This window comes from Atta colombica, unplaced genomic scaffold (assembly GCF_001594045.1).
Source record: "Atta colombica isolate Treedump-2 unplaced genomic scaffold, Acol1.0 scaffold187, whole genome shotgun sequence".
NCBI classification, from domain to species: Eukaryota; Metazoa; Arthropoda; class Insecta; order Hymenoptera; family Formicidae; genus Atta; species Atta colombica.
In genome coordinates this window covers 626,377-640,990 of record NW_017259279.1, presented here as the reverse complement: position 1 = coordinate 640,990, position 14,614 = coordinate 626,377, and the positions used below count along the sequence as shown (strand labels likewise).

Sequence of the window (14,614 nt, the reverse complement as noted above, 5' to 3'; positions counted from 1 at the left end):
AAATTTTTGGGAAATTATGAAAGATATGGATAAATGTTTCAAATGAAAGTTGTATGATCTAGAGGGACGCAAATATTAATAAAATTGATTTTCGAAAAAATTATTAATTTTCAATGTCATATGAAGATTATTATCACTTTATTTTGTTGAATTATATAATTTTTTTATATAAAATGATTTCTCTAATTATTCTATCTGTAAAAGTATTATGGTAAAGCTATAAAAAAATCAATAGTCTAAGAAATATTTTATACTTTATTTTGACACATATTGACATGAAATATTAATTATTTCGTAACTATTAATTTTTTAATAATCGTACTTTAATATTTTTATGAATAAAATAATGAGCTGTATCAATTAGTGTAAAGAAAAATACATAGTTTAAAAAATATATAGACAAAAATATATAGATAATAGATAATTTTTTTAATAAGTAATTACGTGTTTTCTTTATACTTGATTCATCTTATTATTTTGTTCATAAAAATATTAAGATATAATTATCAAAAAATTAATAATTCATGAATTATTTGATATTTCATGTCAATATATGTGTGTCAAAATAAAATAAAATATCTCATAAACTATTAATTTTTTGTCTCTATCTTAATATTTTTATATGCAAACTAATTGAAGGAATCATATTATGCAAAAAGAAATCTCACAATTCCATTATAAGAAATGAATGTGAAGGTGATTCTTCATATCTTTTACAACAACTCTCTAGACATGTCCTTCATGTCTTTTTGACTTTTTTGACATCTAAAAAAAAACAACGTGATACAAATACATCTTCCTTGAAACCGTTCAACTTTTATCTGAAATATTTTTAATAAAATATTTATCTTATATATTTTTCAAGATATTTACTTGAAGAAATTAAAATGAGACTCGGCATACGCAGAAATACGCTTTATTATTAAACCGAAAAAATTATAATTTTGTCCATTGTCTTGTACTACATTAATGCATAGTATCTGAAATTCTGAATTAAAAAAATTTATTTAGTTCTTTTTTTCGTCTCTTTTCAAAAACTCAGAACGTGCCTCTCTGCATTTTTCTTACGACGCCCATGATTTTTACGTACCTGCGTTAATGAGTTCCGCGTTCGATCGGGGCGAGCTGGTATGAAATATTATAAATTATTAAAAACTCACGACCACGATGAGTCTTAAATTATATAATTTAAATTTTATAAATACATAGAACAATTGGTTCCAAATTAGTCACAGAATCTGTCGTTAAAATGTATAATTTGATCAAAACGCTTCAACAGCCCAGCTTGCTCTAATCGGCGGCGAAGCGGAAGTGCCGGGAAAAAGAAACACTATTATTCGAACGGTATTGAAGATACTATTTTCTTAATTAACAAGCCGGTCGAAGAAGGAAACTCGGCGCCTTCCCACTTCTGCGGTGGCGATTTTTAATGGACGAAAACAATTTATTGTGCGAACTAGTCGAAGGTATCGGGAGGTATTAACTCTTCGTGGCGGCGATCACACAAAGTGTTTTTTGTATTATAATTGTTTTAAAGCCCTAGTTACGTATCTATATATAAGAGATAATTACAAGAGGGTGAATATTGTATCATTGCGTGTAAAGCACGACGCTAAATCTGTTTGAAATCCTTTTTAATTTTAAATTGTAAAATAAATGCCCCTTTCTAAACAATATCAATAATTTATATCGAATAGAATCAACAGTGTTGTAACAAGTATCTTTTGTAAGATATCTAGGTATATAGATACTCTGTGGAAAAAGTACCTAGTGACAAGTATAGATACATTTTTTCACAATTTTTTAAATTATCTAGATACAGATACATCAGTAATATCTGAAAGATTTAGTTATTTTTTAGATATTTCTTACAAAAAAAACTGCATAAACGAATTTTATTTTGCAAACTACTACTTATGTAGTATTTATACAAATATTTAGATAATTGTTATTTGTCATGTTTTTTATAAAACAATAATGTATTGGAAAATCGATTTCTTTTTGGAATTAAAATTATGTTTATAATATAATGACATAATGTATAGAGAGAATGACATATATACATAGACCAAGAATTCTGTTCGAGAGCTTGAAGATGATAGAATCTGTGATCCCGTTATGTCTCTTTCTATCTTCAAAGAAAGAAGAGATAGCATAGAACCTCGATGATCACAGAAGTCAATCTTAAGTTACTTAAAACTTAAACTGTCAATTTCCAACTCCATCACTGAAAAAAAATGGGAAAGTTTGGTCTATGTATACTATCGATATATATAGATAAATATCTTGTAACTATGTATTTAAATTTAAAAAGTATTCTACAAAGCTACTTATAAAGACCTAGATAATGCTCTTAGGTACTGCTAAAGTACCTGGGTACTATACTAAGATACTTATACCCATGATAGAATAAGAAAAGTGAGTTATTGCGCATAATAGCGGAAAAGAATGGGGAACACGAAATGACAACTAATATTGGACTCGTACAAATTTCTCGCACGAATTTCAAACACGCATTACTGATCAGAAATAAAAGCACAGTAAATTTATTGAAAATAGCAATATAACAATATATTAATCCATAAATCATAAAAATATAAAAACTTTTAAAATATCATTAAAATATAGTAAATGTAACATTACACATTTGTTTGTTTTCTTAGCTTTTTCGATTGTTTAGTCAATCACTTACAAATGCTTTAAAATGCTTTCTTCTCAAGAATTTTATACACATAAACGGTCGTTAGAAAATAATTTCCACTTAATTGCGTGCTCACAAAAATGGCAAAAGCATATTATCAGTCATATTAGATTTCCATGATACTAATATGGTTGGCTGTCAGCTTCTCACTGTTTGAACTACTGCGCATTCACGGAAATAGCTCACTTTTTTTATTCCTATGCTTATACCTAGATATGTTACAACACTGGGTATCAACAATTCGATTTTAAGTCCCGCTAGAATAGATAGTGAACGTAATGCAACGGAATATATCTTTACTTTTCTTATTCTTTTATCTGCTCTGAAATGTGCCCTTTCGCAAAACTTGCGTTAATCTTCGTGAGAATCCATAAAAACTTCGATCGGATCCGAAAATATTCAATATTTCGCGTGCCGCGAAGAGCCGCTCGAGCGCAGTTTGCGCAATGCAAGAGGATCTATAACGCGCATACCTACATACAAGAACCTCTTAACGTCTGTTCCCACGCAAAATGTTGACTCTGCTGAGCTTACAGATATTAAACGAATATTAAATGTCTTGTTAAAAAAACATTATATGAAGTACATATTCACTATTTAACATGAGGCCTACGAAGATAGATTCAGAATATCGCGAATATTAAGTGCCATAATTAAAATTGAAATCCAAAACTTCGTAGATGGAAGAAATATAACTCGGCGAGCTTTGCCTAGCGAATAATTTGAATGAAAATTCATAAATTAACTCTAGCCATAAAATCGTAAAGTATGTAGAAGCTCGTCTTCGGATCTATTCTCGTAGGTCAATGGTCTCCTAGTCAAACGCCTATCCATCTCTTCATTTCTTCGGTATCTAATAAGAATATATAAAATATCTTCACTGTAATTTCAGGATACTTGAAACATCTACTTTTTTAGCTACATATCTATTTAATGAAAGATGATCACTTCTGTGAATTATGTATATCCTTGCTATTGGTTCGCAATACAAATAATTTATCGAGTTTCACGATAAATAACGAAAACTACAAAATGTCGAAATATAGACATTCAGGAGGTTTAAGCAGTTGCGAGAGAAATAGAAGAAATCGAAAATGAGTTTTTTGAATTTATAGAAGGCATATTATATGGGTTTGAAATCATTGATTAGGTTGAAACTTACGTAAGTAATTACTGGAAATACATGATTACATTGTGCTTAATATTTTAAACGCACTTTTCTCGAAACTATATCTTTCAAACTAGCTCCCATGATTTCAAACAAATTAATGAATCCATCGACTTCGTCTTTTAGCTACATATTTCAAATACCTCTCTTTATCATTGAAAGCACCGAAATTAAAAGATATTAATTTATTCATTTTATTTCTAACATAGATTTAAAAAATTTTAGCAAATTTTTAAGCGCTATTTTTATATGCATTATAATTATTTAAAAAATAATTCTTTTTTTATAATTCTGCTTTCAATGATAATTGAACATCTTTAGATTAATAATTTGATTTGATATTTCATTTCAGATAACTGAGAATCAAGATTTTATGGCAGCCATGAGATGATGCGCGTTTGGATACGTCCCATGTTTATTTTTATGCTTATCACAATTTTCATTAAGTATTTTTTTTAATTTGAAAAAAAATTCCTGAGTCTTAATAAAATATGTACTATTATGCGTATAAAGTTTTAAATCAATCACTTGCATAATTTCCATTAAAAAAAATTCATAAAAATAGCCTTTTTAGTTCGCGAAAAAAATTGTTCCATTACGAATATTTACTATTTTCTAAAAAAAAGTAAAAACTAAACAAATATTAAACGTTTTAAATAACTTATTACGATACTCTTTTGAACAAAAAAGTTTTTAATTAATATAATGCTTTTTTATTACAAATTTTCAATGGAATTTAATATTTAAAGATTCATAAGGAATTTATAAAAAAAATATATCCACAAAGAAAGAAAACGATAACTATTTTAAAATAACAGTTCACATTTTCTCGACACACATTTTCTGGAATATAAAAATATCCTAAGTGATTTCTGGATTAAGTGTGATGTCGATCACGAGCCACGATATGTGGTATATCCGAAAGGATTCAGCAGCAGAGGAATGTGATAATGCTCATTAGGATGTTGCACGTCGAACATCACGTCAATCATCGGGTACATAAAAGCGGTTGCGATTCGCTTGAAATAATCGTTTACCCGAAACTCAATCTTGAATCTGCCAGACCCGGGATTCTCTTGCATGTCTTGCAACAAATTTTGGCAGCGTCCATTCGAATCTGTCGTGCTATGAAAAAAAATTGAAAATTAATAATGATGAATAATACAGTTAATATCCATTCTCGCTTAACAATCTCAATATTATGTAGGCTCCAATGATATAATAAAAAATAATTAAAAGCCTCTAAGAATCAACGCTAGTTATAGTTGCGTATAAAAATTTATTATTATCAATTACAAATTAAAATATGTTTCGACCCGCGCGTTTAGGGTTCTCCTCTTCAGTAATAAAAGTCTTTAAAAATCTTTAATATATAGTGAGCTTTCTACATTACGTAAAAAACCGTTGTGTTACGTGAAAAAACATAAAACACGATGTCAGCCATTAGGTAGGAGCAATCATATGCAAAAGTATTTTAATATGCATGCATGCCAGCTCTGTATATGTACATATATATAATACATATATATACATGCAGAGCATGCTTTCCTTTTTCAAATGAAATTCTTACAAATAAAACATTTATATATATAAAAAAATATATGAGACAATGCAAAATGTACCTTTCTTTCAAAAAAATCCACTTGTTATTTTCAAACTTATAGAGACATACAAATAAACCATCAGCAGGCCGACCTCTGCTAGTATCCAAAACATGTGTAGTAATACTTAATTTTTCCTTAATTACAGAAGTACTCATCTATTGTATAAAAAAACACAAAAAACATAAACACAAATTACTGCAATATAACAATAAACTGCAAAAGAAATTCATAACTTCATCTTTGTTTTTAACTTTGGATTTCTATATCACATTGTAGACTAGCGATAATATATTTTGTATTATGCTTAAATAATAATTTGAGTAATCTATTTGAAAAATGATTAAAGATTGATAATTATAAGTAAAAATTAGATTGATAAAAATAAACGAAATAAGAGAAATAATACTATTTTTTCAAAGCGTTTCTTATTGTTTAGAATAGAAAACTATTTGAGCCAGCACAGAACGTACAGCAAATTTCATTTATTTAAAAAGATACATAACGTAAACATGAACATTTCGTAAATATTATTCATTTCATTTCGTAAATTCATTTCATAAATATTTGGAAGTTCCTTCTCAGTGCAAATAAGTCAAACACTAATGAATATAAAGCATTAGTAATCCGTAAATTGTTATATGTTTCAAAATGAACCATTTTTAAGTTGGGTCAAACGTGAGTGCATGTCCAATTAACTTCTTGAACATTAAATTACCCGATTTGCTGAATGAAATAAGTTAATCAAAACAAATATTTTTCAAAAAACATATCTTATAAATGAAAAAAAAAAAACAGGTCTTATAAATGAACTGTAACTTACGTAGGAATTGGGATCATTATATAGAACGAACAATATTAAGCATTATGATCAATAGTATTCATTAAACTGTTTTTATTATAAATTAAATATGCATCAAGTGTAGTCACTTCAATAAAATTAGAAATTTACATGTAATAACAAGAATGTCATTTGACCTGACAATGTCGTTTTTTAAATCGTGATTCATGATTTCTTCTTTTTCATAGGTTTTCGATATAAGTCATAGATGAGAGTATTATCCTTTTTAATCAAACACTCAAAAAATTCATTGAATTGCCTCCTAATTTTATGATAAATTTTAGTCTAGGGTAATAGAAATTAAAAATATCCAAAAGCTCATTTTTGTAAGAATTGTCAAGAGTAAGAGCAATATCGTCCACATATCTTACATAAAAAGATGGAGCGACAAAATTCTTTTTTTTAACGAACACGACTCCAAGTTTTGGATCACAATATTAGCCGCTATGGGGAAAAGTGATGAACTCACTGAGTACATCGAGTCTGTTTGTAAAACTTATTATTAAAAATGAAAAATATATATTTAAGTATTAGATTTATCTTTAAAAAATTCCGTCTTCGTGATGTCAGTATTCTGTTCAATATTAAGGAACCATCTCTTTGATAAATCTTCAAAACTAAATCAATTGGTATATTAGTAAAAAGTGAAACTACGTCAAGAGATAAAAATGAAGCATTCTCCAAAATTGTCAAATTAGAAATATTTGTTATCAATTAGAAACTGTTACTCATAAAGCTTTCTGTAGACGCGGTAGACTGTTGTTATTTTATTCAAAAAAGCAACTAAATCATGAAAGAAATTCCCAACAAACGAAAAGCTAATGACACGAAAAGGATCCAACTTTATCTATTTGTAGTAAACCGTATGCACGAGATAAAATTGGAAATTTGTAAAATTTAAATAAAACTTGTAACAAAAATCCAATATAAATGCATAATGCTTCCAATTTTTAAGTGTTTTTAACTTAGCGATCACCTTGTTCAGAATTTTTTAAATCATACGTTTCAATCTGCAAATGACCCCATTTTCTGTGTATAATCTGCCACTACTATTGCCTTTATCGGTATGTGTGAACAAAATTTGTGGATTATATATTAAAATCAATGTTTTCATCTATTTTTGTGGAAAGCCACATTATCACGTTTTTCTTCGAATCATTATGCCGTGTCACCGCATTTTTATAAATAGTATCCTAAATAATAAATGTTTCGTAATTTTAGAATCGATTGAATAATATTTTGAAGAAGTAATTGTTAAATTTTAATTTAAATATCGATTATTAATCAAGTTATTATTTAATGTATAAAGGTGTCCTCCTGTATTGCGTTGCAATCTTAAAATTTTTGTTATTTTATTTCAGATTCAATTTACGATTACGTTTCAAAATAAATCGAATAAGTGCACAGTTTATAAAATTGATATATTTGCAAAAATTACATATAATATTATTAAATATTTAAGATTCGCTTCGAATGAAAAAATTATTTTTCTTATTTGATAAATTTAGATATCAATATAATATTTTTTGTTAAATATAAATTCCTGTAGAGTCTACATTTTTTAGTTTTCTAAAGCCTATCCAATATACATATATTATGTAGTAATATAATTTTTCGTATTGTACATTACATTTTTGAATAATTTGAGGAAAAGGTTTGATTTACTTCACTGTCACCACACTTAGTATTCATATAACTAACTACGTTCGAACATATGCAGACCGTCTAAATATAGATAAAATGGATCAAAGAGGTCAAGGAATGTGGGCAATGTGCGATTGAAAGATTGATACTTATCTCTAATATACATTCATTAAAATTTAATAATGTCGTTTGTTTAAAAAAATACAATACGTAACATATAATATGATTCAAGCGAAAATAATATACGAATACAATGTTCATAAGAACAAAATTCTATGTGACATGCGAGAATAAAAAGCAAATAAAACATTTACTTACAAAAAACTCTCGAAAACTAACGTATTTTCATAGTTATAGTTTTGTTCAAAAACTTATTTCATTGAATTCATTATTGAACCTTATAGCTTATATTAAAAATAATTCTTAATTGCATGTACCAAGTCATACCTTATACACATAATGTAACAATCTTAATAGCTATCTATGTAAATATATTTTGTTGATTATGCAATATTTTATCTGCAAAAGCATTAAAAATATTTTATTATTTCATTTATATTTTTACTATAATTTCTGTTTATAATATAATCTAATATAATTATATACAGAGTGTAATTAAAATAAAATAACAAATTTCGGGGCAGAGTACCCCACACTAAACATGAAAAAGTTCATATGAAAAACGTCCGCAAACTTATTGTTAGTGAGATACAGTTTAAAATATTTATTAATAGGGAAAAATAAAAAAGTAATAGTTATTATTACTTAATATTATTTATCCAATTTTTAATTACAATAAATGTTTGAAGTGTCTTTCAATACACACTTGGACACATCGGATCATGGATTGTTGCATTCTTTCAAAGATTGCAAATGATATTACAAGCATTAAAGAATTAACGTAGCTTCATTGGCGATTGGAATTTCATAAACTAAAGATTTCAAAAGTCCGCGCAGATAAAAATCTGGAGGATTTAGATCGGCGACTAGCGAATAATATTTAAACATTTTGAGCAATGTCTCAGTGGATTTGCGGACATATGTTCATATAAATTTTTCTTATGTTCTAATGTAGAGGCACGGCTCTAAAGTTTGTTACATTATTTTAGTTACATCATATATAGTATATGATATATGCATGTTATGTATTTTGAACACATTCAATACATATACTAACTTATTTAATTCTCTCTCTCTCTCTCTCTCTCTCTCTCTCTCTCTCTCTCTCTCTCTCTCTCTGCGATATAAAAATAATAAAATACACTCGCAATTTCATCTTCAAAAATTGTGAAGTATTTCTTCGCAACTATCATGAAAGAATTTTTTTTCAATAGCACATTTTACGTGTTACATCTTACTTACGTGCCACGATAAGTTGTGTAACCAAATGGACTTAATAAAAGAGGTATGTGATAGTGAGTTGTTGGTTTTTTTACATCAAATACAATCTCGATGAACGGAAACATGGTATCTATTCTTTTTAGTGTAAAATATTTATCAACATCAAAATGAAGCTTATAACGACCGATTGTACCTTTTATCTTTTCCATCAAATCATCGCAATGACCCTCTGCATTTGTACTACTGAAAAAAAAATTTTTTGTTACCACATTTATATTCTTAACATTTTTCAAAAAAAAAATAAAAAATAAAAAAAAATAACAACAAAGATATTAATCTTAAGTTATAAATTTTCTTTCTTTGTGTGCATCTGTTGTCTTTTCTTGTTTCATGTGCGATTAAAAGTATACATTGAATAATTATATAAAATTAATATCTTAATAACAATATTTCATATTAAAATTACCATTGTTAAAATTGTTAAAATTACCATTGTTAAAATTAAAAACAAAATTTTATAAAATTTAAATACTAAGGGGATGCTATCTCGCGTTTATTTGTTTTATCAATTGAACGCAATAATTTTTATATTAATTTTTCATATGTATTGTTTTTATAGATTTGAAAATTCTCCAGAATTAAAATTTAAACAAATATAACGCAGTCCGGATTGCATGAAAACAAAAAAATTCGAAAATTACAGTTTTATTGCAAACTTCTAGCATCGACTCATTTAACAATATATATAATACTTTTATAAAAAAATTTATATTTTGTGTGTATAAAACAAGTTTTGTGCGGATTACACGGGATTACACGGAAGAACTTTTAAAAATATGCTTAGAAACTAGTATAAAAGACAAAATTGTGTAAAAATTGTATAAATTATTATATTACTACAAATTATTATATTACTACTATAATTCTGTCGGGATTACATTATAAAAGTCCGAAAAATCAATTCAGCGTACAATTTTCATGATGACATACGTAGTATTGAATTATTTAAGCACCAACTTCAATCATTAAAGATTTTTATTTCCTATCGGTTATAAAAATTTTATATCTCGCGTGTCAGTGATATTGATGTATGGTAATATATAATGATTTGCTGATGTTTTATAATTATGTGTAAAATCGGTAAAACACTGTTCAGCTGTCATGTATCCCCTTAATAGAAAATTGATAAATCTTTTGCCTCAAATTATAAAAAACTATATTAAAGAAAATAAAAATATATAATGATTAATTATAAAAAGAGACGTACTTTTCATTCAAGAAAGTCCATTTACCATCCATCAATTTGTATAAGCTAACTTGTAACCCACTAATTGGAACTCCCTTGACATTATCCACAACATATGTAGAAATTCGTAATTTTTTCGATGTTTCCCTGGCTGGTTTCCCTGACGATTTTCCGCTAATCTAGAATAAATAAGATGTCAATCAATAAGCTTACGTTCTGGACCACATAGTAAATGAACGAATAAAAAATTACACATTTTTTTTACCTTCTTAGTCGACAATTTAGTATCAGCCGATTGCTGATTAACAGATTGTTGGCTGGTGCTAGGAATAATCAATGATTGATCGATATTGGAATCTGGCTTTATTTGGATTTTGTTCTCTGATTCGTTTATGATTTTATTTTGATCAGTCAGCATCAATGCTGTTGGGTTACCCTTAAGCTTGGTCAGCACATACTGTGTGCCCGGTTGGAATGTACCGCCAGTTAATGTAAAAGTTTTATTACCACACATTAGAGTGATGGTCTTTTGAGTATTCGGATTCGGCGCAATCGGCACATAATTCATCGTACTTTTACTCGGCATTATGTTTGTCGCGATATTTGTCTGATAAGTTGTACTCAATATCGGTAATGATGTAGTTACGAAATTATCTTTACTATTCTCCAGCTACAAAACAATATTTTTTCTATATATAGTTAATTATGATTTCATATATAAAAATACTTATATAATACAAATACTCACTAATGATTTTCAATATGAGATTTACGTATAATAATATATATAACTAAATTTAAGATTGATTTAATAGCAGTTTTTTAATGTTTATATTTTTCTATCATTCAGAAAAATAAATTACTCACAAGAACTTTTCCATTTTTGGTGGCTTTGATTACCGTTTTTTTATTTTCGCGTGGTTTTGATGTTTCCTGAACATCATCCTCTAGTTCAGGTAAAACAGATATATCATTATTAGTCGATTCTATCACCATCTCTACTTGCACGTTTTCTTGATCCTCGACTATTTCTTCCTCAAGATATTCGTTATGAACATGAGCCATCGCCTTTGTCAAAGGATCTTGACATTTTTCCTACATGAAAAATTAGCATCAAGAAAAAGTATAATATTCGAAAAATCGACAGATGTCAAACTATAAAATTAATATTTTTTATTGCACGCATAATCTGTTGCATAAATTACCTCGGATAATTTGATCTTCTTTATTACAGATATAGAATCCTCATTGGATTGATCACTACTATCCATCTCCTTTTCTTCTTCCTGTTCAATATTGACTTCTTCAATTTTTCCCTTTACATCTTCTAATTCCATTGAGTCATCCTCATCTGTATCTAATCTTTCAACAACATATTCGATATCGTCATCATGATCCTCACCTAGTTCCGCTTGAGAAGAATCATCTATTGTCTAAAATAAAAATTTATACATATATATATATATATATATATGTAAATTAATAAACAATAATTCTAATCAGAGTCAAACATAAGATGAACGCATGTTATTAAAATTAGCATAATACAGCAATTACAGATATTTCGATCTACATTTTAGAGTCCTTCTTAGTACAACAAAGAGGAATTGAAATATATTAGGTGCAGTAAAAAGAAATCCATTATTTTTGCATGAAATTGAATGGAAAAATAATGGATTTCTTTTTACTACACCTAATAATAATAGAGTTCAATACTAAATAGTCTTCAAATAAAATGCAATATTTAAGGTCTGTTCTACAATAGAGTCGTAAGTAGTAAGTCGTAAGAAATTAACCAATCATAGTCGAGTATTCTTCTCACACTTAACTGTGATTGATCAATTTCTTACAGCTTATGACTTGCGACTCTATTGTAGAACAGATAAAATAAAGCCGATCACAAGTTTGTTGCAATAGCCAATCTAAAGCAATTTCAAAATACAAGCTTCAGATTGCTATCGCAACAAACTTGCGATCTATTACAACTAATGTAGAATCTTTAGAAAGTAATCTTTAGAGACTAATCTTTAGAGAGACATAATGCTTCCAATCTATATCATTTATCCTTGGTTATTTTATTTATTATTTATTATTTATTTATTGTCTTTATAAGTACATATTCTATTATCCATGTTCTATTTCTCTCAATTTTCATTTTACATTCGTCTACCAAACAGTTATGTTTGATAACTCTTAATTTGTTTCATGTAAATGAACTAAAGTCTGATTTTAATTATTATTTATATTAACTTTTTAATTTATTCATAATTGTACACAATAAATGGAACAGTCTGATGGAACATGTACAACATATCTTATAGAAACCATTCAATCTTAACAGTCATGTAAGTTTATTTTACTATATTTTTTGCGGATAACTTTATGTATTAGCAATTTAAAATATATTTTTTAGTTGTAATGTAATTTTATAATTAATAGTTTAAGTAAATTTCTTTGTACTGAAGAGAATCTTGACCGTAGGTCGAAATAATATTAACACATCTGTTATAATATTAACACTTTGAATAAATAGTATAAAATACACATGAATAACCAGTGGCTCAAATTGGCATTTTACTTATTTTTTTTATATTTTATATTATTTTTTAGATATTAATTCTTTACGTCGATCATCTGTTTATATTTATTCATTTACATTTAAAGGAAGCAAAAATTGAAGCATTTTGTATCGATGTATAGAGAATTATAATTTAATATGTAATCAGTAATTATATGCTATAATCCGACATGAAACAGTTACAATAATCAGTCTAAAATTTAACTGATTATTCAAAATAATAAGGACACAGGTTAGCGATAAATATATTTTGTATGCAGAGAATATTCGCGAAAGATCGAACGTGAAAACATGATCGCCTGGCGCGCGCTAAGCACTATAATTCAAGCGGCGTGTCTACCAAGCAATCCCTCGTCGCGCAACAAGCGACCGCGACCGATAGACATAAGCCCATATTCAAATTCGAGCTTTTATGAAATGCTTTGAAATGCTATAATATGCGTGACATAAAGTATAGTATGTTAGCGCGCTAACATCGTTGCGCAATCTGAAGGCCATATAGATCGCGTTCAGTAGATTCAGCTGTTGCGAAGCGAATCCGTGAACGCTCGCTGCTATTGGAGTATTCTTTTAGAATATTTTAGATCATCCAATAGTAGTGACCGCTCACAGATCTGCTCCATAATAGTTGAGTCTGTTGAATGCGGCCAGTTAGCGATAGTCCGCGTGGATACGTGCATGTTCAGATAGAAATTAATGTCTTCCCAAGTATTGCGAAAATTGCTATGGTAAAAATACTTTTTGACTCAATTTAATCTGTTCTACCCGAACATGAAATATTTTGCGGTTATTCTGGGACATTCTGTATATTTTTTTTTTTCAATAATAGATATATAATTTTTAAATTAACAAAAGATTTAACAAAAGATACTGACCTCAACTTCTTCCATAAGTCCTATTTCAGGTGCATCGGCATCTGACTTCTGTATCTGTTTCTGTTCCAATTGATATGTCAAAGCCGAGCGTTGATGCTTCATTGTGCATGTATGTTTCAGTAGCGACAAACGATGTGCATGTAAATTCTTTCTGCAATATAGGCAGTAAGCACGAGTCGGTTGATTGGAAACTGAAGTTAGCCATCCTGTTTATAAAAATATTTTAAAAACATTAATATCTTTTACTTAAATAAACTCTATATCAAAGTATTTGTTTAAATTATTATTATTATTTTACTGAAGATTGAGGTAAGATAAATTAAAGTTGAGGTAAATTAAAGTTTAGAATTCAACCAATCAGAAACAAACAACTTATTAATTAATCGAGAAACATCGAATGCGTCATTTGAGTCTGAATTAATCAAACAACTCATTAATCGAAAAAAACCATCAGAAAAAAATTCAATTATCTCTATAAAAATCTTCGATTAATCAAAGCAACACCGCCCATACCACTGATGAGATACTATTAAAGACGATCGGCGCTTATGGAAGTCACGTGCTTGTTAAAATTTAAGTGAGAGTAAGAAACTAATAATATGGTAGTAATTTCATGATT

At 27.9% G+C, this 14,614-nt stretch overlaps 2 protein-coding genes across 2 annotated transcripts in view; both read right to left on the bottom strand.

Annotated features, from left to right (window-relative positions):
* Positions 1-4,544: 4,544 nt before the first annotated feature.
* LOC108686573 (5-hydroxyisourate hydrolase) lies at positions 4,545-8,096 on the bottom strand. The gene is made up of 3 exons (XM_018191945.1): positions 7,942-8,096; positions 5,492-5,628; positions 4,545-4,994 (listed from the first exon to the last, which is right to left on the bottom strand). The coding sequence occupies exons 2-3, from the start codon at positions 5,626-5,628 to the stop codon at positions 4,763-4,765; spliced, it is 369 nt and encodes a 122-aa protein (XP_018047434.1). The 5' UTR covers positions 7,942-8,096; the 3' UTR covers positions 4,545-4,762.
* A 179-nt stretch (positions 8,097-8,275) lies between these two features.
* LOC108686553 overlaps positions 8,276-14,614 on the bottom strand; it is a 7,540-nt gene continuing 1,201 nt past the window's right edge. The window contains exons 2-8 of the mRNA XM_018191916.1: positions 13,996-14,201; positions 11,748-11,975; positions 11,410-11,637; positions 10,808-11,212; positions 10,564-10,721; positions 9,318-9,539; positions 8,276-8,474 (exon numbers count right to left, since the gene is read on the bottom strand). Coding sequence (XP_018047405.1) covers positions 8,471-8,474; positions 9,318-9,539; positions 10,564-10,721; positions 10,808-11,212; positions 11,410-11,637; positions 11,748-11,975; positions 13,996-14,201 — 1,451 coding nt within the window. The 3' untranslated portion in view covers positions 8,276-8,470. The remainder of the gene's footprint in view (positions 8,475-9,317; positions 9,540-10,563; positions 10,722-10,807; positions 11,213-11,409; positions 11,638-11,747; positions 11,976-13,995; positions 14,202-14,614) is intronic.